Genomic DNA, 24,238 nt, shown 5'->3' with positions numbered 1-24,238 from the left:
TCTAGGCAGAGCCGAGCCCCAGCGCTGGGAGTGTGGGGGGTGTAGACGCTCCGCGGGGCGCTGTGGGGTCGGGCGGGGGCTCTTACTGCTATTCTATAGACTAAGGGAGTTGGTTTTTTAGAAACAATCCGATGGAAAAATCCAAAAATTTCCGGATCGATGCTCTCCTAGCAGTCGACCCTCCCAAAGCAGCCGCCGCCTCCGCACAGACCTCACCGCTGGCCTTGGTCACCTCCCTCGCCAACACATCTGGCCACAGCAGCAGCAGTAACAGCAGCAGCTGCAGCCCCCCGTCCTCCTCCGAGCGCCACAGCGGCGGCTCCTCGGACTGCCTGCGGACTGAGAGCCCTTCGCCGCCGCGGATCCTCGCCGCGCATTGCGGGCTGCTGCCCAAGCCCGGCTTCCTGACCAGCACCAGCAGCACCAGCAGCCATCACCACCACCATCACTCCGCCGGGGGCATGGCCCTGGGACTGCACCAGGGGGGAGCGGGCATCCCCACCCAGGCCGCCCTCTACGGGCACCCCATGTACAGCTATTCGGCAGCCGCTCTGGCCGGGCAGCACCCCGCTTTGTCCTACTCCTACTCCCAGGTGCAAGGGGCTCACCCTTCTCACCCTGCCGCAGACCCCATCAAACTCAGTGCCGGGACTTTTCAGCTGGATCAGTGGTTACGAGCATCCACAGCGGGCATGATCCTCCCCAAAATGCCGGACTTTAACTGTGAGTATCTCCTGGCCAAGCCCGGGCATTGCGGGCGCTGGGTTTGTTATGATCTGTCGTTTTCCTTTGCGCCTATCCTCACCGCTTCCTCGCCTGCCCCTCCGCAATGCCCGAGCCAGGGGCCTACGGCAAGGAAACACTGATTCTCCCAGCCTTTCCTCGTAGATAATATCCCACGCCAGGCAGCTAGCGCCGGAAAGGATTCGGTCAAGACTTCACCCGGCGGCGTGTGTAATAATATATATATATATTCTATTTGGTAATTATTAGCAGGAGGGAGGAAATAACGATTAACAATGGGAAGTTGGAACGCGTTGCAGCTCATTATGGCCGGCACCTTAGCAGTAAATAATAGACTGATCTTTCTTGGGGACTCAAAAAGGTGACAAATCATTCGTTCCATTCTAAGTTCTAATTCAAACTGTAGCGTGTGGGGGGGGGGGGAATCGTGCTAAATAATGAATGAAAACCGAATACCGGTGTATATGAAAATCTATGAAAACTGACGATATTATTATTTTTTTTGTTTTGTTTATTTTTCTTCTGAATGGCAGCGGCTTCCTGCTCATATTTGTTAATATTACGGTATAAAGAGTAGGAGGTACAACTTTACAGGGCTCTGTCAATTTCACCCAGAATGGTGCTTAGTCAGATCCTGTCATCCAAGCACATTTCACAGACCTCTTCTTCAGGAAAGAGTTGATACCCTCCTCCCTTAGATGGTTCCTGTGGGCATTCTGGGCTATAATTAAATGTTTATTTGGTGTAATTGAAATAAGAAAGCTAAATAAATTCAATCACTTATATTTGAGTTTGTTTAAAAAAAACCGCTTTAAAAAAAACAGAAACACTGACCTGTCCGAACAGCAGCTGGGCAGCTAGGCCTCACTGGAGATGGGGACATTTCTTGCATCTCTGTGTTAGGCAAAGATCGTTTTCTTAGGTGTTAGCTCTATGTGGGAATTACTGGCTTAACAATACGTTAGGTGTAGTTTTACTTAAATCGTGCCAGGAAAGAATTACGGGTTTGGTGGTGGTTTTTTTTTTTTTCATACACTCCACACACACAGACAAAAAAGTCCATTGTTTTCTCTTAAATAGGTTTGTTTAGACTAGGACATTCAAGAAGAAAAATAATTAGAAAAGCAGTCCGAATTCTTGCCCTTTCAAACAAAATGCACTAGTGAATAAATAGCCAAGAGGAAAGATAATGGAGGCCTGGAAAATCACACAGCAGTGAGAAAATCTCAGCTGCGTTACTGTTTGTACGCCGGACACTGTCTTTTTTATTCTGGTCATTTTAGCAGGTTTGCTCCAAATGAGGTAGTAAAGGCAGGATCCTCCTCCCCTCTCCTTTACAGGCTTTTAAGTTTCTAAAGCAAACAACAACAACAAAGAGGAGAGAATGCCCAAGAAATCACAAATCACTTGTTATAGTCGCAACACATTCAAAATGATTGTGTTGCCTCTTAGACAGAGCATAAATATAATCTGCAACTACGGAGACTGGATTGGTTGTTTAAGAAGGATTTCAGCTCCCACGTTTCCAAATTGATGTTCTCTGGTATGTGTCCATTAAATGTGATCGCAGTATTTTAGGAGAATAATCTCGCCATCAGTTCTCTTAACTTCCAACTTTCAACCGAGTACATTTTGACGCAGTCCCGATTTTGAATCCAGAAAACGTGCTGAGATTATAACATCTAATTGTATAGTTTGAAAATATTGTTGAAAATAGGTATTTCCTATAGTCACCTCACACGATTACTGAACAATATTTCACGTCATGTTTCATGTCACGTTTGTCTCTTATTGTCTGCAAATATAATAGACTTGCCAACTGAGATAATGAAATAAAATAAATAAAAACAAATGGAACTGATTGGAGAGAAAGCTAATCAGCTGGAGGGGTGGTGGGGATCATTGCTTCCGCCAAGCTTCCACTGAACATTTCCCCAAAGTCACTTTGGAGTCTGTTTTAATTAAAGTTCTAATGTATTGTCAAGCTGGGAATTCGGGAGACTTGCTTAACTAAAGCAGGGGGCGTTAAAGTGAAAAGAAGCAAATTGCTGTTCCCCTGAGAGACTGATATCATTTCACCGTGATCCCGGGTTCCTTTTATTGTCTAGCACTTGTTAGGCTCTTGGGAAATCAAGAAGTCCCTCTTGGGTCATAAATTTCCCTGCGGTGAATCTATGTGAAATTATGTAAATAGAGACGTCCATCTCCTATTGCCATCAGGCGTGGCTTGAAGTGTCTAATTGTTGGAAGGAGAATGTTTACTTTAAAGTGCCTTTAATGCTTCGATAGTAACAATTTGAGGACGGGAGGGTTTCCTTAACCCAGGTGAGCGGTCCGAGGGGCCGATTCAGCAGCTCTTTCCAAACAGCCCCCCAAGGACGGCACTATTATCGGATCACTCTGCTCCGCTGCAAAGAAATTCCCCAGTACATTTGCCGAGGGCGGGCCCGAAGGAGAGTGGGCCCCGAGCACCGCCGGCACAGGGCCGGGTGTGATAGATACCGGTCTGAAGCCAGGCCTGAGGAGACGAGCTGCTAATTGGAAGTGGTCACCGTCTGGGTAGTTTTTCATTGTGGCATGTAGAAAGGTCACCGCTGGGGAGAGGGCATGCGGCGGGGAGCTTTTAATCACTTGTTCCTCTTCCTTTCCCTCCATTTTTAAAAAGATTTTCGCACCGATGTATTTTTTCTAACCCCCCCCCCCCCAGCTGCCTCTCTCCCTTGCAGGGGACCAGCAGTTCTCTCCTTTCCCCTTGGATCTAACTTGCCCCCCACGGAGGCAGGTAGCCGCAGCCAGGGACACTAGAATGATCCCCTTTAATGCTGAAGGTACCTGGCCCCTGCAGTCCCAGCTCCGGCCCGTGAGAGCCGCCTGCCCCGGGAGGGTAGCGGGGGTCGGGCTGCTCCCCTCCTGCTGCCTGCGTTGTGCTGATGGGCCCTTTTGTCTCCAGCCCAGGCGCAGTCCAACCTGCTGGGGAAGTGCCGGCGGCCCCGCACCGCCTTCACCAGCCAGCAGCTGCTGGAGCTGGAGCATCAGTTCAAGCTGAACAAATACCTCTCCAGGCCCAAGCGCTTCGAGGTGGCCACGTCTCTCATGCTCACCGAGACCCAGGTGGGTGGCGGCTGCAGCGGCCCCTCCCGGCGCAGGGGAAGGGGCCAGGGGCTCAGGAACGCGGGATCGCTCTGCTCAGCCCCAGCCCGCCCCGGGCCACCGGGGGGCTTCCCAGCTCCGTCCCGGCGGCAGCTCCGGGGCCAGCCCGCGGCCCCCTGGGCAGAATGGCCGCAAAGCCTGATCCCCTCCCCGGGCTCCCCTGCCACCGCCCCCCCAGGGCCGCTGGGCTCTGCCTGCCCCCTCCCGGGCTCCCCCCGCTCCCCCCAGGGCCGCTGGGCTCTGCCTGCCCCCTCCCGGGGTCCCCCCAGGGCCGCTGGGCTCTGCCTGGCGACCCTCGCACCGAGGAAGCTGAGGGCCGCGCGGGGGTGTTTCCAGCCAGGGCCAGCTGCACTGGGGGTTCGCAGCCCCGTCTTACCCCGGAGCGGTGGGGTCCCTTCTAACCAGCCCCCCGGCCCGCGGGAGGTGCCCAGTGGCGGGTGAAGGCTGGTGGGGGGCAGCAGGCCGGGGAGTGGCCTGGATACAGGAGAGGTATTGGGTAGCTGGGGGGGGGGCTGCAGGTCACCGGGTCCTGGGGAGGGGTGAGGGCGGAGGTGTGCGCCCCCCCCGGGGCTGCGATCCCCCCTCAGCCCCTCTCTCGCCCCGCAGGTGAAGATCTGGTTCCAGAACCGGCGCATGAAGTGGAAGCGGAGTAAAAAGGCCAAGGAGCAGGCGGCGCAGGAGGCCGAGAAGCAGAAGAGCGGGCTGGGCGGCGAGGACAAGGCGGACGCGGAGCTGCTGCCGGCCCCGGAGAAGAGCAGCGGCCGCCGGCTGCGGGAGCTCAGGGACAGCGACCCCGAAGAGGAGGAAGCCGGGCACTGCTGCCCCTACAACTCCTCCGACTGCTCCGAGGGTGACGAGGAGGAGACACAGCCCCGCAGCAGGCAGCCGCCCCCCGGCCAGCCCCAGTGAGCCGGCAGGGGGCTCCCCTTCTCCCTGCTGCTGCTATCCGGTCCCAGACCTTTTAGCCATACTCCAGCCTGCCCACCTCCACCCCAACCACCTTCCAGACAGACCCCTCTGCCCACCCCCACCCTGCCACCTTCCAGACAGACCCTGCTGCCCCCCCCCACCCAGCCACCTTCCAGAAAACCGCCCCTGCCCACCCCCACCCAGCCACCTTCCAGACAGACCCTGCTGCCCACCCCCACCCAGCCACCTTCCAGACAGACCCTGATGCCCACCCCCACCCCGCCACCTTCCCGAAAAACCCCTCTGCCCACCCTCATCCCAGCCACTTCCAGACAGACCCTGCTGCCCATCCCCACCCAGCCACTTTCCAGAAACCCCCCTGCCCACCGCCACCCCAACCACCTTCCAGACAGACCCTGATGCCCACCCCCACCCAGCCACCTTCCAGACAGACAAACCCCTCTGCCCACCCCTGCCCCACACACCTCTGCCCATCCCATCCTTAAACCCCTTCCCCCGACCACCCACCCTTCTCCTCGACCCCCCCTCGCCCCCACCATCCCCTACTCGGTCCCTAGTGACACATCTGCCCACTGCCCCATGCCACCATCAGCACATACTCCTCTGCCCCATCCCTACACACCTGCTTTTGCTCCATCTCTGCAGCCTTTGGCGTCAGTGAAATGAGTCCCAAATGCAGCCATCTTCCTGCACAGGAGAAAGAACAGCTAATCTTATACCAGTACCTTTTATTTCTACATGGGAAATATTCGTCTTCAGCTGCACAAGCCCAGATCCATCATTGCTCTTTGGTGTCAGCATTTCAGCTGTCATGCAACAAACAAACAGAGAGACCAAACAGGTAATATTAGAGGTGAGCAGCTTTGGTAAGGTTTGGCTTTTTTTTTTTTAAAGGCACATTGACAAAAGGATTCTTCTTCCTACACATGGTAGAGAAGATTTACAGTTCACCACAGTGTTAAGAGACATTTAAAAAACTTGAATCCTACTCATGGAAACCCTATTCTTTTGCTGAGTATTGGAAATGTTTTGTGCTTATTATATATCTGGAAAACTGTTTGTCATGAACGTTAAAACTGCTGGAAATCTCAAGACTGTACTGTCTTTATTTTTGTATATTGTATTTATAAAAAGGGGTACCTCTACTTATGCATGCTAAATTATTATCCAGCTTCTCCATCGTCCATGATGGTATGTAAAATAAACATTTTGTACTTGAGCCTTATGTACAATTTTTTGTAAAGGAATAGGATTGGCTACCAGGGTCTGGAGTTTATACCGCGCCCGAAATCATATCATTTGTCACTTCATTATACACGTAAATATGTACATTTCATGGGGAAAAATTGGAAGGAAATGTCTCTGAATCCATACACTACCTGATAGGGGCTGGAGGAAGGACCCTGGATGTATAGTTAAATAAATCGACTAGGCGTTGTATAATTTCCTGTGAAAGAGTTTTTTGCCAGATTGTTTTGTTTTCCAAACTTAATTTAATTCGATCTAAATAATCTAAAGTTTATTTCTGTATGCCTGTTCTACTAGGTCAGCAGTTCCCAGAACATCGAGTGGTTTCCTTATATTACACCTAACAGTACATTTGAGGACAATTTATATTGGAAAAAAAATCTATTTTCTTCCTCGTTTTTGCCTGTTGGGCCAGATTCAGATCTCGGTGTAAATCTGGAATAACTCCATTAAAATGTGGAGTGGAATACTGGATTTAGCTGCAATCAGAAACTGCTCCAATTTGGTTTTTATTAAGCAGAAAATAAGAGGATACGGATTCATGCAAGGCGACTGCTGCTGTGTTTTAAATAGAGTGGCTTTCTGATCTCTCCCTAGCTACATTGTGAATCCAACTCTGTTTCTGATTGCTTGTTGCTAAATACTCTTCCCTTTTGATTTGGATTCCTCTCTGCCATGCAATTCAGCCGATTTGGCCTGGCCCTAAGGCCAGCTAGTAATAGCTCTCTCGGATCTGTGCAAATGTACAGCCGAGCAAACATTAGAAGAGAGTCAAACTGCGGAAACATTTCACAGGAGAGCTGCAGTGGCTGTGGATTAATAAACCTCTGCAATGTGGCTCATCAATCAGCAAGCTGCAAGCATGTGCCCTACACATGGAGGAAGGAATCCTAGCTGGGGACAGAGAGGACCGAGCAACGATCTGCATATGCGGGGTAGCTTTTCGGCCAAGTGTGCTTAGCAGGAGACATGCACCCTCCGGAGCAAATCCGCAGCTGGATCCTTGCTCCCCTAAACCGGGGGATTTATGCACCTACTGCTCAACGCAGCTATTGCATATTTTAAAAACGGGAACACAGACAGGGCTGTCAAACGCGGTGAACGAAACATGCTGTTTTCATGGTCGCGTTTAAAACTTATTCCCTCTGGGACATGCATCATTTATGCGAATGGACTAAAGAGGCGAGCTCTTCATTGCTTCAATGGAAACACTATTTATGCTGGCTAGTTAACACCCCCCTGCATTATAAGCACTGTTTCTATCGCGGAAATAAGGCTGTTTAAACAGACTTTAAAATGATCGATATTGAATATAGGGTGAGATGGAGAACAACAGTCCTTTGATCAACATCTGTCTATCATTTTGCTATGGAGCCATTTTGCTTTATCTTACCCTTCCCTCTCTTCACTATTTTAAATGCAAACATCTAACTCAAATCCTGGCTCTCATCTTATTTGCTCCATCCCATACACGGCACACAGCGCCACTTCCTTGCCTGAATGACTCTCCTTTCCTGGTGTATTGCCACGTGCTGTACAACCCCAACGTGTGGGAATGCTAGCTACAAGTCCGAGCAGGATTCAAGTACCCCTTCTATTGTGAACTGCCCTCAGGGAAAAGGAAGCAATTGGGTTATTAGTGTTCAAGTGGGAAAAATTAAAAACCAACCGTCTGAAAGCCATGGCGCAGGCAGGAAATTAGAAAGCAGTGCTCATTTACAGGCATTGCACTAATTCATGGAAAGTTGTTGTTAGCCCCCGCAAGCAAAGGGAATGAAATGACCTACGGAGACAGCCCTTTCAAGAGATCGCAGGATGAAACCCATTCCCGCTCCATTGTCTTTAACTATTGAATAATGAAAAAGGCAGAACGTTATTCGCTAGTTAAGCTGCCCACGTATAGCCCTGCTGTAATAATATTGCTGCATTTGGGAGCCTCCGGGCAGATTTCTGGTGGAGTCAGCAGAACTGTTGTCATTCAAGCTCCTTAATAGCGGCGGATGTTCTCTCTCTAATAAATTTAATGATCAATTCGCTCTTGTCACCGCGGCTCTTCCCCAAATCAATTATAGCAAATTTAAATATAATCACTGGCTCATCCTAACTGGGGGCCACAGCTAACAATTCATTCCCACTAATGAATTACTGTGCGTCTCTGCTCTCTTTTTAGTCTAATACCATCCCTCCCGGGCCGCTCAGAGATGGAAAAAAAGATACTAGCACCTGAGCGCCAGGGGTAGAGACCAGAGGAGCACAGGAAGGTACTTTACCGTAGACTAGATTCTACATTTCCCGCTAGGCCAAATCCTGCTCTCCGTCACCCTGCTTTACATCCGGTCCGGAGTAACTCCGAATTTTTACATTAGGGGACCGAAGAAGAAAATACGTCTGGGGGAGTTTTGCTTACCCAGGATCAGAGTAGAGTAAAAGTAGCGTTATGAATCCTGCTTGCTTTTCTCTCCATAGGACTCCGACTGTGGTCTCGTTTACACTGGTGTAACTCCATTGATTTTAACGTAGTTACTCCCGGTTTACACCGCTCGGAATCAAGCCCCGTGATTTCACTAAGGCAAGGAGGATTGGCTCCCCAGGTCTTTGTTCTTTGCGTGCCTCCCCCTCCCCCCAGGAATGGGAAAGACAAAACAGGTCGTCTGGGAATCCGGAGCAGCGTTCATCCTATCAGCTGGTGCTGCTAAGGTGCGCAGTCCCTCCATTCTGAGGTTGCAGAACTGCGCAGCAAACATGATGACATCTCGGCGAGCTTGCTATTTTTTGCTTCTTACCCAGAGACTCTCACCCTGACAGAGTTTTCAACTGTATCTGAATATGTAAATTCGGTCTCAAAATTATTGCTCTCAAGTATATCCCCGGTTGCACGGAAGAATAATAGCCTATAAAATATGGAGTGTCCCCACTCCCGCACACCTTTTTTTAAAGTGATTTTTTACAAACCTGTGTTAACCTTTCAAATGAAAACAATATGGCCCATATAAATTACTTCTCTAAAGATGTGGCCATACAAGGCGTGTGAAATACAGTCTGATGCATGGATGAGGTTGCTACTAATGATGATAAGAAAAACAGTTTTAGGTCACTGAGCTCTTCAGGTGTTGCTAAGTCGAAATGTAATCTATAAAGCATATCGTTTATGTACTACTTTGGCACGCCGGCACCCTCGCTGCATTGGAGGGATATTAAATAAGTATTACACTCTGCCATATATATAGCTTAATAAAGTAGAAATCTGTTCAATGCACAACCTCCTTACATACAAATATGGAAGTATTTTAATGGGTTCCAGCATATAGAATATGACTTCAGTTTCCACATGTATTTTATACCATTCTCTATGCTCCAGGCAGTAGGATTTACAGAATTTATAGACACACTGGATTTAGGAATACATTTCTTAATTTTATATACTCACTGTATCAATATTTGTGTGTGCGTGTATATATACACACAGGCACACACCCAGTCCATAAATCCGGTATATGGCCAATTCTAATTTTACACCTCAGGAAGACTATGAGGGTTGTCCAAGGCATAAATTAGCAGTAGAATTTGTCTTTGTGTTTATATTACAAACAAATACAAACTTTTCCAAAAGATACATACCAGAATAATTCCAAAGAATGAACAACCGATGAGATGTGAGTTTAGCATATGAAAGTTTTCATCCCCAGGAAGTTAATTTATAGTTAAATACGTGATAATTAAACAGGAAAATAAACCTGATTGAGGCAGAAATTTACTGTTTGCCTAAGAGGTGTGTGTCCAAATGTGTTTCAAGAGTATAAAAAATAGCCTAGCAGGCTACAGGCAGCTATTCATGGACTATGTATCAAAGTCCTACCGGTGTATTGTGTCTTTCTCAATAAAACTAATCTCTTTAAAGCTCCAGCGTCTCACAAGAATACCTTCAGTGTTCCAGACTACAAGGGCAAATATGTTTTTCAGATTCTGTTTTTATGGACGGATTAAAGTTTATTTTCCATAATAGGGCACCTAATAAAACCCATAAAGCTCTGTCAGACTTACAGCTGGTGGCCTCATTTAACACTTTCACTTCGTAAATCATTTTACAGCTTTCCAGGTGTTTCCAACACTGGAAGGGGGCGGGAGGTTTGTGGTTAAATCTACCTAAAATATGTATCTAAAGGTTTTAGTGGGTGTGTGAATTTGCATTATCATTTGGAAGGGGTTCAGAGAACGTGTTGCTCCCAACAGGCGAGAAATGGCTTTTAGTAAAGATTTCCCCGGCCTGGCTTCAGAGTAACAATCCTTATCCCCATGTGTGGTGTGAATCAATTAACAAATGCGCCACGCTCCGCTCGCCTCGCCTGAAACTGTCCCGCTGGACTAAGCGGCCGCCCAACAGGAGCCATCGGTGCCTAGCAAAGCAGCGGTGGCCCCAAATGAGGAAAGCGATCGGCCGCTTGGCCCGATGCTCATCTCCGCGAGCCCGAGGTGTCCGCCCGGCTGGCGCGGGCCGCTGCCCCCTGCTGCTGCGCTCCGCGCTCCGGCTTTGTGTACGGCGCAGGACAGCGCCCGCCGGGGCCTTGGCAGTGACTCCCCGTCCCGCGGCGGGTGCACACGGGGGAGCGCTGGCTCCGAGCGGCTCACGCAGGCGGGGACTGTGCAGCGCTGCCTGCCCCGGTAGGTGGAGACCCGGCGCTTGCCCCGAGGTGCGGGGTGAGTTAGTGGCGGGGGCTGCAGGCCGCGGCTGGTTTACCCAGCTGGGCAGGAACAAAGGCTCTGCCCGCGGCGCCTTATCCCCGCAGCCGCCCCCCGGGCCGGCGTGACCTCCTGGGACGGCCCCCGGGGAAGCCAGGCCAGGCCATAGGGCACATCCGCCGCTGCGCTTCCTTTGCCTGGCCCTCCTCGGGGTGTTATTTTGACATTGCAACTGAGCTGGAGTCTAGCCCTAGGCCCGGGCGGGCTCCAGCCCTGAGTCGCTGCAGAGTGCCGGGAAGTTTGGCTCCAGGGTCTCGGGTTGGCGGTGCAGGGCCAGCTGGGAAGTTCACACTTCCCCAAAGCCTGCAGGTTCCCCACTGGGCTTGTGATTCAGGCCCACCCTCTTGCTAGAGCTACAGTCCCGCCGTGCAGGCAGGGCCCGAGAGGTGCAGACACACGCGGCCTCTAGTCCTACCCCTCTCTGGTTTTAATTTCGTTATTCGATCAGTCACCATCTAAGACAGGCTAGGCAACACGAGTCTTAAAATGTCCATTGCTGTACCTGAGAGGCCGTGAGTATGAACAAAGACCTTTCATGGAAATTTTATTTGAAACAACACTGTTTAGGCATGGATGTCATTAACCAGCAATTTCATACAAATTAAGTGCTATAACAAAAAAGTGAAAATAGGATCCATATGTTCTAGGTAACCGTGCTAAAAGTCTTCCAGTGGAAAATCATATATATATATATATATATATATATATACACACCATCCTACCATGAAACCTACATGAACAAAGTACTTTATCAATTAAAGGAATATGGATTATTACTAAAGTTTCAATTTTTATACTCAGCCAAGACTGTAACAGTTTCTATCTCTTGTTTTCACCTAGTTCTCAAAAAGGCACTTGAATATATTTAATCTTTTTCTTTTATAACCCTTTCCCTTTAAGCTTAAGGGATCACAACATAGGCTCCATTTCTGCATTTGGATTTGTGCAGGCTCTTGCACCCAAGTGGATTCCATTGAAGAACCACTTCCTTTAAATCAGTTGCAGGATTGGGGCCTTACTACATGGAGGGGCTATGGATTAGATCATAGGTTCTCAGTGTAGGGGTTGGTGTGACACTCAGTGGGTCACAGTCACCCTGCCCTTTCCATATTGCAAAATGGGAGAGGTGAAGTAGATCCCTCGTAGATGGGAATGGGCCACCAGGGAGTCCTGGTATGTTAAAACTAAAAGACACTTGACTGGATGACAGAATAGGTCCTTCCCAACTCTGATTTCTATGACTGCATGATGAGCTAACTCTGCAAAGATGATGCTTGCAGTGCCATCACCCAACGTTCACAGTAGCTATTATGAAATTAAAGATGTTACATGTTTTATTAAAACTCAAAGGAAAACCAAAGTAAAAATGGAAACAAATCCATTTTTAATTCCTCAGTTGTGCATAGCTGTTGCTGCACATATGGTATCTCTTTGGACCACTTTTGGAATTCCAACAGTATTGTGTCATGGGCACAAGAACTAGTGCAAAGGATAAAGTTTCAGCCTTCAGTCACAATATTGTCTCTTTTAGGGTGGCTGGATTGTTCAGGTGCTTGGCAAGGGGATATGGATGGAACCCTTCTCCTCTAGGTCATTGCCTTAGTTCCAGCCACAGCTGACAGTACAGAAATGTAGCCATTTGATAGTTATTCGAAGGCTTATGTGAAATGAGTCTTGTGGTTTTAGTCTCATTTTGTTTATTTTTAAAGCAGGTAGCGATATAGCAGGTAGGTGCTATTTTATAACTGTTAATGAGTAATTACATAAGGTTGTCCACCATCACTAACCTTCTCTCCTTGGCTTGGCTGTAGCAGTCTTTTCCCCACCATCCTCCTGTTCCTTGGCTGGTGTAGGGAGAGCTTCCTATCCAGGGCCAGCTCCAGGCACCAGCGAAGGAAGCAGGTGCTTGGGGCAGCCAATACAAAGAGGCGGCACTCCATCCGCTTTTGGGGCAGCACATCCAGGTCTTCGGTGGGAATTCGGCAGCGGGTCCCTCAGTCCCTCTCTTCCTTTTTGAGCTGCTGCCGAAGTGCCACCGAAGAGGAAGAGAGGGAGTGAAGGACCCGCTGCTGAACTGCCGCTGAAGAGTTGAGCGGTGCGATTGAGCTGCCGCCGATCACCTTTTTTTGTCGCTTGGGTCGGCAGAAAATCCTGGAGCCAGCCCTGTTCCCATCCTGTTTCAGTCTCCTTTAACCCTGAAGCTCAGTGTTCTAAACCAGTCAGGGATTTGTAGATGATCACATAGATAAATATACTGATTGTGGATCCCAGCATTCCATGTGTGTCCTTTAAAAGGGTGGGGGAAGGTATTGTAAATTGTGCAGGGGTATCGTCCTGCACAAAACTATTTTGAAAACAGCTGCCATTTGGTGCAATCTGGCCCATTTCAAAGACCAAAAATACTGCTCTTCATAAGTGTGTGTGTGAATCCCAGGGATAAGTCATCTCCGGCAGGGATGGTTTAGGCAGCCCTGGCCTAAGAGGGCTATCAGCTCAGTCCAACCGTCTCTTCAGTTTGGTGGCAGAATTTCAACCTGACATTCCGGGGACAAGAATCCCCACTAGCACATGATTGCTTTTAATCCTGCTGCTTGTACACAGTTACTATGAGAGTTTGAGCAAGTCATTTAACCTGTCTCTGTCTTGGTTTCCACTTCTGCACAGTGGAGATAATACTTGTTCACCTATGTCTAGCACAGTTGCCAACTTTCAGGTGATAAATAAGCACCCCGACTTTCACAATAAGCCAAAAATCAAGCAAATCCAATTTCAAAACAAGCCAATCCCTAAGAACCCCAACACTCTATGTGACTAGATCCCCCTTGTGTGCAGTCTGGGACTGTGGTGGGCCCACTGTGCACCCCTGACTCTCTCCTCCCCTTGCCCGTGCTTTCCGGGAGCCAATAACAAGAAGCAACAAGCTACAAGCCAAACAAGCTACAAGCCAAAAAACTAGCCAACAAGCAACTCACAAGCCATTTAGGTCAACAACAATCCCAATTTCTGCGTTTTGCGTTTTTTTCCACAGGTTTGGCATGTCTGATGTCTAGTGCTTTGAGAGCCTCAGATGAAGGCAATATAAGTACAAAGTGGTGTTAATAATATTTAGTATATAGAGTTGAAAATAGCTAGAACTGAATAATGTGTAGTGTAACAAGGTAGATACATATTTTGGCAATTGGAAAAATGCGTATTTTCACCTGTATCCATCTTTAAAGTCCATATTCAGACACTGCTTAATGTGGTGGAGGTTTGAAATCAAGGTCCATAACAGATCGTTGACACACTGATGATTAGAGAGGAAGGATGACTTTTGTGCTTAAAGTGCTGTCTTTCCCACACACTTCCTGTGTGTTCTTGGGAAAGTTACTTAAACTCTCTGTTCCCCCATCTATAAAATGGTGATAATAATACTCCCTTCATCTGTTTTATCTATTTAGCCTGTAAGTTCTTTAGGGCAAGGACTGTCTCTTACTATTATTATCATTATTACAGTAGTGCCTAAGGCCCAGCCAAGAACAGGGCCCCATTGTGCCAGGTGCTGTACAAACAGCATGGCAGACTGTCCCTGCTCCAAAGAGCTTACAATGTAAATAGTCAAGACAGACCCACACGGTGGGAGAAGGGGTAGAACACACAAGCAGAGTAAACCATGTGATGGCAGCAAATGGCACGTTAGTTCCATGATATTTTGGAGGGGGGGGGGATGAGGGGTTTACTTAGAAGAGGATCAGCTAGAGAAAGCTGGAAGGGGGGAGCACAGATTGTGACAAGGCCATTTCTATATTATAGACCAGCAGTTTATATCATCTGCTTTAGAAAACAAAGCTGGTTAGCAATTGAACAATTGAAAAAGCACCTAAAAGTTATTTTCCCAGTCTCCTAACTTTAGAATTGCTGAACGGACTAAAAATGCTGCAATTAACTTGTGGGCTAAGAATGTATAAATCAAGCTTTGGGTTGGAATGAATTTTTACAGCAGAGTGATGAGAAATTGTCTTGGAAAAGCTGATGGACTCTTCTCTAGCACAGCAATAATAGACCCCCATAGTATGAAAGGACTGAAAAGGGTCCTATCTAATTATTATAGGTGAGCTGTAAAGCTAAATGTAAACCCAAGGAACGTGTGCTGTGACCGAACATCCTTTACTAACAGGGCTGTGTGGGGAACTGAGCAAAGACATAACAAATCTTTTCAATATTAAAATCTCTTTTTCTCCATGAATTTCTATGTTTTGGTAAAGATGTCCCAGAACCAGGGGTTAAAGTGCAGGGGTGTAGAGTGGAGTGCAGCAGCTCCCCCTTCTCTGCTAAAAGCAGAGGGAAATCTCCCCTTTCCCTGCCTGGCTTGGGGTAAGCAGCCTTCCTTCAGAGCTCCCCCCCCCCCTCTGGCTAATGGAGGGAGACCTACCTTTCCTGTTTCAATGTAATTTCTTTAACCACTGCCCAGAATGCATCTTTCTGTGGCATCACTGATATTAGAAGTCACATGTAATTCTCCAACCGCTTTGGCATAAACCAAGAAATGCTAGAGCATTCTGTGGAAGGGAAAATATCAATTTAATTCCCCACCCCCAAAACCCAGCTAATGAGGCATCCAGCAATGAAATCTTGGACTTAGGTCCATTTTCAACTTACCTTTATTGTAACTCCTGATCTGCCTTTTCTATCAGGTCTGAGTAGGGTGATTGTATTTCCCAAAGGGAAAATGGGCCACCCAGTGGGGCTGGCCCCAGCCACTTGCCCGAGGGCCCCCCCGGGGGGCTGGCTCCAGCTGCTTGCTTGAGGCACCCCTCCCCCCAGATTGTCACTGGTTACTCAAACCCTACTGGGCCTCTGCTCGAGGCTGTCACTGGTCACTCAAACCCTGCCACGGCTCCCCACAACAGCTTGAGACTGTCACTACATATTGGTTGCTGGCCCCCCACTCAAGGTTGTCGCTGGTCGCTTGAACCACGCCGGACCCCCACGCACTGGAACTCTTCCTCTCTGCCCTTCAGCCCAGTCTCCCCTCTGCTTGGGGCTGGCATCTCCGCTCGCCTCCTGCACGTTGCTCTGCACCCCACTTTGTTGACAAAAGTGGGCATTTGTCCCATTTGCTTTTGCCAGCTTGATCTGTTGCAATCAGCTCCATCTCTGGTGGGGGAAATAAAGTGCATTTAGAAAGACTTAATATGAATGGATATAGATTTATAAAGTGAAATGAGTAAATATAGGGAAAGAAAAATTCCAGTAAATCCTTTGGGGGAGTAATTTTCTCTTGTGTGTGTTTGTTCAGCACCTAGCATAGTAGGAACCCAGTCATAATAAAAATATGTAATAACAATAATTAAGTAGGAAAAGTCTAAATATCTTCCAGGACTAACTCCTATACATGATAGTGTGTATGAATAATTACAGAACCTCAGTTACAAACATCTCAGGAATGGAGGTTGTTCGTAACTTTGAACAAAACATTATGGTTGTTCTTTCAAAAGTTTACAACTGAACATTGACTTAATACAGCTTTGAAACTTTACTATACAGAAGAAAAATGCTGCTTTTAACCATCTTAATTTAAATGAAACAAGCACAGAAACAGTTTCCTTACCCTGTCAAATCCTTTTTTAAACTTTCCCTTTATATTTTTAATAGTTTACACTTAACACAGTGCTGTACTGTATTTGTCTCAGCTTGGCAGGGTCCCCCTTCAGTCTCCAGCCTCAGGAGTGAGCAGAAGGAGTCTATCTTCTCCGGTGACTGCAGTCCAGCTGAGCTCCAGGACCTGCCCTTTATACTTCCTGTCCTGCCTCTTAACTTCTGATGGGAGGGGTGAGCACGGCCTGGCTCCACTCACCTGGGTTCAGGGAATGATTCTTCCCCCTCTGGCTAATGGTTCTTCCCCCGCTGGCTAATGGGAGACCACTCCACCTCACTACAGTGCCCTAACCCCTGGACTGTAGAATCATTCTCTCCCTTGCTCTCTTTCTCTGGACCAATGACAAGTATTTCTCCAAAGTGGAGGAGCTTCAACAGGAGACACTGAGGGAGACCCATGTCACGATATCTCATAGCTCAATGGCTAGAGCATTCTCCTGAGTGGTGGGGGACCCTTGTTCAAATCCTTTCTCACCCCTCAGACAGAGAGGGGAATTGAACCTGGGTTTCCCACATCTCTGGGGAGTGCTAACCACTAGGCTAAAAGTTGTAAGCTGGGCTCTGGCACCACCATCTTTCACTCTTCCAGCCAGATTTTGACTAGGATCCCATCTGGTGGTCTCTGAGTACCCCTACCCAATTGGGATCCATGGGTGAGATAGGCAGAGGAAAACCTACCTTTCCCCAATTTGTGGATTGCTCTGGGGCTTAGGGGGAGATAAGCACCTGGATTCCTAGAGTGAAGCAGTAGTGCACATGCTCTGAGGCAGAAACATGGAAGCCCCGGGGAACTTTTATTACAAAAACTTAGACACTAAGAACATGTCTACACTGCACCGCAGTTTGGACTACAGGGGTGTAAATAACAGCGTGCCCCAAAGTGTTGCATTGTAACTCCCCCCTGTGGACACTGCAGGCACAAACTAAAAGGTTCCTAGTTCACATTAATGTAGTTCTTTCTCTTCAACAGAACTACACTAATGTGAACTAGGAACCTTTTTCGTTTGCGTACACAGTATCCATGTGGGGGTGGGTTATAGTGCAGCACTGTGGGGTAGGCTGGTCTTAACACCCCTATAGACCAAGCTGTGGAGTGTTGTAGACATATCCTAAGTGAGGTTAGACACCTCCAGGGTTAGAGGGCAGCCAAGCAGGGTTTTGGGGGTGGCTAACTCTAGAGTTTAAGTGCTTAAGTGTCTTTGTGGATCTGAGCCCAAGGTATCACTGGGTGTAAATAAGGGTTTGCAAATCAGGCCTTTGTGTTCTTAAAAAGAGCCCTTTAACATGCAGGCCTGGGGATAATTTTCAAAGGAAATATATAAGCAGGTAAATGTACCAGTTTTGTTGATGGCTCACAAGAGGTGAAATCCTGGCCCCACTCAAGTCAGCGACACAACTCCCATTGATTCCAGTGGGGTCAGGATTTCACCCAGTGTTGCTGTAGCTCCTTTCTTGCTGGTTTCAAACCTCAGATAAAACAATTGAACCAAATTCATAAATAGTGGCAGCTTTCAAGCCTGCTTGTCACGTTCAGCTTACCGAGTGAGTGGCAATGAATTTGCAAGCTTTTCCAAGCAGGCCTCGGGGGAGCAGGTCACCAGTCTGAATCTTTGGTGAACAGCTCCCTGGAGCTCCACTCAAAAGCTTTTATCATTGTAGGCAATGCTTGGAATTCATGATTGCTTTTTACTCAGTCTCCTGCTTCCTATCTTTGCTACCTGGCTGCTGCACTCAAACTACCCCAGATAGCACCTAAAACCAAAACCAAATGACCCATCACAGCTGCTCACGCAGCTTCATGAAGACAAACCATTCACCTTGAGAAAGAGAGAAACGAAACTAAAATAAAATAGGTGAACTGAACTACACATTAAAAATTAATCCAAAAATAGTGTAACATTCTGAAGCAGGAGGAAATGTGATCTTGTGATTAAGGCAGTAGACTGGGACGTGGGAGATCTGTGTGCTCTTCCTTGTGCTGTATGACTTTGGGCAAATGTCTTAACTTCTCTGGCTCCATGTACATTAGCCAAATGCACTGTTCCATCCAGCTAAACCTCCCTACCGCCATTGACTCTGCAACGGTTCAATATGTTCACGTCACAGCTCTGTATTTTTTGGTAGAATGGCTGCGATGTATTTTCACACACAGCACTTGATGCAGCAGAACAACAAAGTACCTAGGCCACAGTTTCTTGTACAGCCCTGTCCTCCAGAACAGGTGCATTAAAATATGGCATAGCAATAGGTGAAGATAACCAGCAAAATGTTGGTGTTATTATGAGTTTATAACATCTATTTTTTTAAATCTCTAAAAATGTCAGTGATGGAGTATCCAGAGGTGGGTGAGGGATGCAGAGAGTCATTTTCAGAACCTGTCAAAAAGTTGTACGTAACTTTTTTGGGAAAAAAATCAATCATAAAAATTTTGTCTCATTTCATATTTTGAAATTTTTCTTGGGTGAAAAATGGGATGAAATTTTCAATAAAATTGTCATGAACAATGTTGTGCTCCCCTCCCCCTTTTTGCAGGCCATTCAAATTAGCAAGATCTCCATTTGCCTAGTCGCAAGGGTCTGGGCCAGTGATTGGTTCCCGCTTGGTTAATGATCCACACTTGCATCCTGAAAAGCTCCACTCTCACTTCACAATTTCAGGATGGCACAATGGTGAAGGGGGCGGGGACAAGAAGCTTCCTCCAGCCTGCTGTCCCTGAGCATTGTGCCCAGACTCTAATTATGATAGGCGCTGCCACAGGTGCAGGGGAAGGAGGCTGCTTTTAACCTTTTTGTGTGTGTAATTTGATTAAATATTTGACCTTTTTAATATTACTCCTTTTTCTAAATGGACTGACAGCTTCCTTCACTGTGTATTTCATACATGGATGGAGAGACAGAATTCCCCTTTGGAGACAAGGCCAGGTGGAACCTTGCCATTGACAGCAGGATCCAGTCTCTGGCTAAACTCCAGGGATCTCAATCTCTTGTCGAAGCAGCAAAGAAGCCTGAACTCAGGTTCAGGTATTTAGGTAAAAGAGGAAATAATTTTAAAGAACCTGTTCATCAAAGGCATTTATTTGTGATTTTTAACACCTACCACCCTTTTGTTTCAAGCATGATTTAGGATCTTATACAAGTTTTTAGTATTTATTTACTTACGTTTACAGGTTTCAGTTTACCTAATTTGAAGCCTTTGAAACAGATTTAAATAAGTTTAGGAGTTTGACAATCCAAAGACAAATGTCCTAATAAATATATTTAAAGTGCATAATAGGATTTGCTGTCAACTACCCGTTCTTAAACTCCTTGCCATTGGGTGGTTGTTACATTTCTTTCTATAACTTAAAAGGAGCTTAAGGAAGCCAAGTGATATCAGACCCTGATGTGTGCATGAATCCATCGGTGGAAGGCTACTGTAATTCACTTCTTTTTAAAGTAAGAATGCAGCCTGCAACAGGTTTTGGTACAGAACAGCTGTTTTATAGGGGCAGCTGTGATTTGTATGCCTCTAGGCCTTGAGGTAAGCTAAGCTTTATTGGAGGGAGAGAGAAATTTCCTTCAGGAGATGAAATCACAAAAAGTGACATATGGTAAAAGTCAGATACTTCCATCTACAATTTCCCGATATCAGGCCAATGCAACACCCCCCCCCCCAAAAAAAGATATAGATCAATCTAGACCCAACCTTTGGAAAACTTACCATAAAGGTCAGATTATCTCATTAAAACAGAGACTAGACTCTAGTCATCCCCACCATCAAAAGATCCCATCTTGTTTCATATACACAAGGGATGTAGTCAGCCATACTAAGCTATACTGGATTGTGTGCAATAAAATGTTAGAACAACAGTTGTCAGTTGTATATTTATTTAGCTTGAAAGCCCTGTCACAAAAGAAAAGTATTTGGCCTACTTTTCCTCCCAGGCAGTAACCTTTAACATATGAAGTTATGAAGAACAATACAAATCAAACCATGCCAGATGTGTTTTAAGTGCATATTGAGTTGCACACCTATGCCAAAAGCAGATACGACAGCCAGGCTTGTGATTGTGATTTCAGAACAGAACTGATATCGGCTATCATCCCTCTTGCACAGGACAATGGAAAAACAGAAAGCTGAAAAGCCTGCAGAAACTTAGGCCATTCAGGTATAGTGTTAAAACCTGCCAAAGGGATTTGCGGATGATTTATCAGTCAACACTCCAGCTAAAGCTGGAAAACAGACTCTGTTGCTCTGTTAATTTTGATACAAAAACCAGGAAAGGGTTTAAAACCTCATTGTCTACTTAAAAAAAAAAAAGGGGGGGGAGCTGAAATGGTGATAATAGATCTGTGTGGATTATACTACCTAGGTTGAAGACTGAAATATTCTGCAATATATCTAACAATGAAACATCACCCCTATGGTTCGACTCAATCTAAAGCAAATCTCACAGGATTTTCCATTAGTTTTTCAGGTGTAAGAGCCAGAATTATAATGGCGGTATGGTTTTCTAATATACTGTATTTTCCATTAGTCTGAAAATCATATTATATTCATGGAATAATAAAACCCTAGCCCCTCAGAAAGGATTTTGGCCATTTTATAAAAAAGCAATTTTGTTTCATTCAAATGAACAGGAAACATGTCAAAGTAAAAACTGAAACTAGAGATGAAGAAAAGCCAGCAGGTGTTAAATATTGTAATATTTAAAAATGAGTGAAGCTGTATTCTGTGATGCACAAAATGGAAGGAAAGTGCTGAAGGATGTATAACTTCCATAGCAGACTCCTGCTGGTGTCCAGTTTTGGAGAAAACCACTTTCTTTCTGCAGTAATACCACAGACAACCCTGTTAAGAAGACGAGGTGCCTTGGCACAGTAAGCTTTACTGGGAAGAAAAAGGCGTTCAAGTTATTGTTCAGTGTTTTCCTTTTCAAAATTTCATTCTATACTTGGGACAATACCACAACACAGAATTGGCAGCAGGTAAATTCATGTGTACATGCCTGGAGATGCAAATGAGGCATCCCCAAAGGTACTCACCGCCAGCAGGTCATAGCAGTCTTGCCTTTGGGACCATGCAAAACCATCGTTTAAACTGCACACAACACACAGAATTTAAGATAATATACCTATATCCTAGAACTTTCAAATTTCAGTTGATTTCTTTCACCAGTTCAGTGTGTTTGGTCAAATGCTGAAGGCAACTTTTGTTGCTCTCTGATGCAGAACAGCACCATATTTCAGCAACTTCCCCTGCAAATTCATATTTTCAAAAGATTCTTATAATATGCTGCATCAGCATGTTTTTTTGACAAAAGTCCAAAATTTGTATGCAAAACTGATTCTTGCTGGAAACAGAAGCAGTAGCTGTGCTGTATGTCAAGAGGCGCAAACAGCAGTTCTGTATGATAAATGATAGTTCAGGAAAGAAAAGTCTCTGTTATAAAAAATAAAATAAAAACAGATTGTAACTTTAAACTGTAAGGTTAAAGCCAGCACCCTTAATTGCAGTAGCAATTGTGGCTTTGGCAGCTGCAGAAAGTTAATGTATTCAGAACCATAAAATGCTAGGCAGCATTTCCACTGGTAATGAGGATATTCACTTTTGACTACAAATGGAGCAACTGGACAAGGAAGTAACAGCCTGTCACATTTTGATTATTTTAAAGGGGAACATTTAAATTTTCTTTAAGAACAAGGCAAACTCCAGTTGGAATAATGTGTGTTTACATGTATAGATTCATTACATATTAAACCACAACTATGTTAACATTTTCCTCTCCACCCACCACAAGAGCAAATAAATTAATAGGCAATTGCTGTGGCCTAAATTGAATGCTTCTGTACTTAGCTCGGTTCCATGCATTTCACAGCAGCCTGAATCTCTCTACAGTTACACGAGTTTTATGTCAGTGTAACTCCAGCTGCAGGAATGGGGATTTGAGGTTTGGCACTGTCACTCCCAAGGGAACTATCTGCATCCCAGCATTTGACAGTGTGGCTGTGTTAAAGGATGCCCGCAGCTTGAAATCAAGTAAAAAAGTAGTCAAGTATCAGAGGGGTAGCCATGTTAGTCTGACAAAGTGGGTTTTCACCCACGAAAGCTCATGCTCCAATACGTCTGTTAGTCTATAAGGTGCCACAGGACTCTTTGTTGCTTTGTAAAAAAGTAGGTTGAGATACTTCAGTTGCTCAAAGTTTCCCTGCCAATTTTGTGGCTTCAGTCACATCCTCCTGTTTAACCCCCCCCCCCACCTGTTGTTACATGAAAGACCCACACAAACAAGAGGAAATGGACTGATTATACAGTATATAAAGTACTGCCAATAGCCTAAAGTAAACTGAAGACAGCAAAAACATTTCTTTCTCTCTGAGTGATTGTGGGTGTTACCTGTCACAATACTAGCTACAATATTTTCAGTCAGAGCTGAGAATTTTAAGTTGATTGTTTCTTTGATTTTCTTTGTGCACTGCTCCATGCATTTTGCCCTTCCCAAACGAAGGCAATAATAACCTCAGTAATGGCCCCAATGGCTATTCTGGGTGGCATCTACTGTTCAGTTGAGCTGGGGAGAATTTCTTCCAAAATTTTATTTTATTTTTCAACAAGACTGACAAACAATAAAAAAAAAAATTCACCATTTTCTTGTTTTCAACCATTTCTACTGTCCAGTGAATTGAGACTTTACTGGGAACCAATTGCAATGAAACACATTTATGCTGGGCTCTTAGCTAGAAACAAATTCTTTGGACAGAGGCAAATCTGAGGGAGCTTTACACACTGATATCAAAACACAGAAATCAGAGTGACTAAGCAGTAACTAAAATATTGTGTCATGGATCCCAAAGCACTTTATCAAGCATCAAAGAGACAACTAGGTCAGTATTTCCAGGAGAGCTGGAGAAAAGTGCATTTTTTATGAGTAGGGCCAGTCCTTCCAAAAAAGACCTATGGGATCTTTAACATCCATAGAGCAGAGCGTGCTCCTTCAAACACCACCACCCTCTTTGTACTTGAAATGGTACGTTGGTGTGTTTAGACATTAGGCTCCTTGGGGACAGGGACTGTCTTTATAGCACCAGGCACTATTGGTATTCAGAATAATTAATCAACAATATAAATGTCATAACACATTCTTTGTTTACACCTGTAGGAAGATGGGTTAGGTTCACCCCACTGGGATTTATTGCATATGCATTGCTATAGCATCTGGGGGCATGAACCTATGGTTCCAAGGAGAGTACTTCAAAGATATGTTTAGATCACTAAGCCATCGATGCAGCCTAATGGTATCAGAATAATCTTTGTTTTTTGGCACAAACAATGAAGAAATCTACTACAGGTGGCAAAAACAATCATGAAACTATGGTTTTATCTAATATAAATGAGACAAGGTGGGTCAGGTAATACTTTTATTGGACCAACTTCTGTTGGTGAAAGAGACAAGCTTTTGAGCTACACAGAGCTCTTTTCAGTGTCATAGCTAACCACAAGATGGAACAGATTGTTTTTATCATCAATAATTAATACATATTGTGAGAGATCAGTCAAGGTGAAGTGGCCAGTTAACACCTTTGCAGTGATAGGACAAAAAAGGAGAGTTAGTGGGTTACAGATTGTTGTAATAAACCATAAATCCAGTGTCTTTATTACGATCATAATTTTTAGTGTCTAGCAAATTTATGAATTTAAGCTCCCAAGCTCATCTTTTGAAGGGTTTGTGCAGGTTTCCTTTGACAAGAAGGACTGAGAGGTCAGATACAGAGTGATCACTTTGTGAAAAGTGTTCACCAACAAGTGGTAGGAT

General features: G+C 45.8%; 1 protein-coding gene across 1 annotated transcript; it reads left to right on the top strand.

Moving 5' to 3' along the window:
• Positions 1-6,043, top strand: MNX1 (motor neuron and pancreas homeobox 1). The gene is made up of 4 exons (XM_039521754.1): positions 1-723; positions 3,695-3,855; positions 4,501-4,799; positions 5,470-6,043. The coding sequence occupies exons 1-4, from the start codon at positions 132-134 to the stop codon at positions 5,483-5,485; spliced, it is 1,068 nt and encodes a 355-aa protein (XP_039377688.1). The 5' UTR covers positions 1-131; the 3' UTR covers positions 5,486-6,043.
• Positions 6,044-24,238: the final 18,195 nt, after the last annotated feature.

The sequence above is a fragment of the Mauremys reevesii genome, linkage group 2 (genome assembly GCF_016161935.1).
Source record: "Mauremys reevesii isolate NIE-2019 linkage group 2, ASM1616193v1, whole genome shotgun sequence".
Taxonomy (NCBI): Eukaryota; Metazoa; Chordata; order Testudines; family Geoemydidae; genus Mauremys; species Mauremys reevesii.
This window is presented reverse-complemented; position numbering and strand designations above follow the sequence as displayed.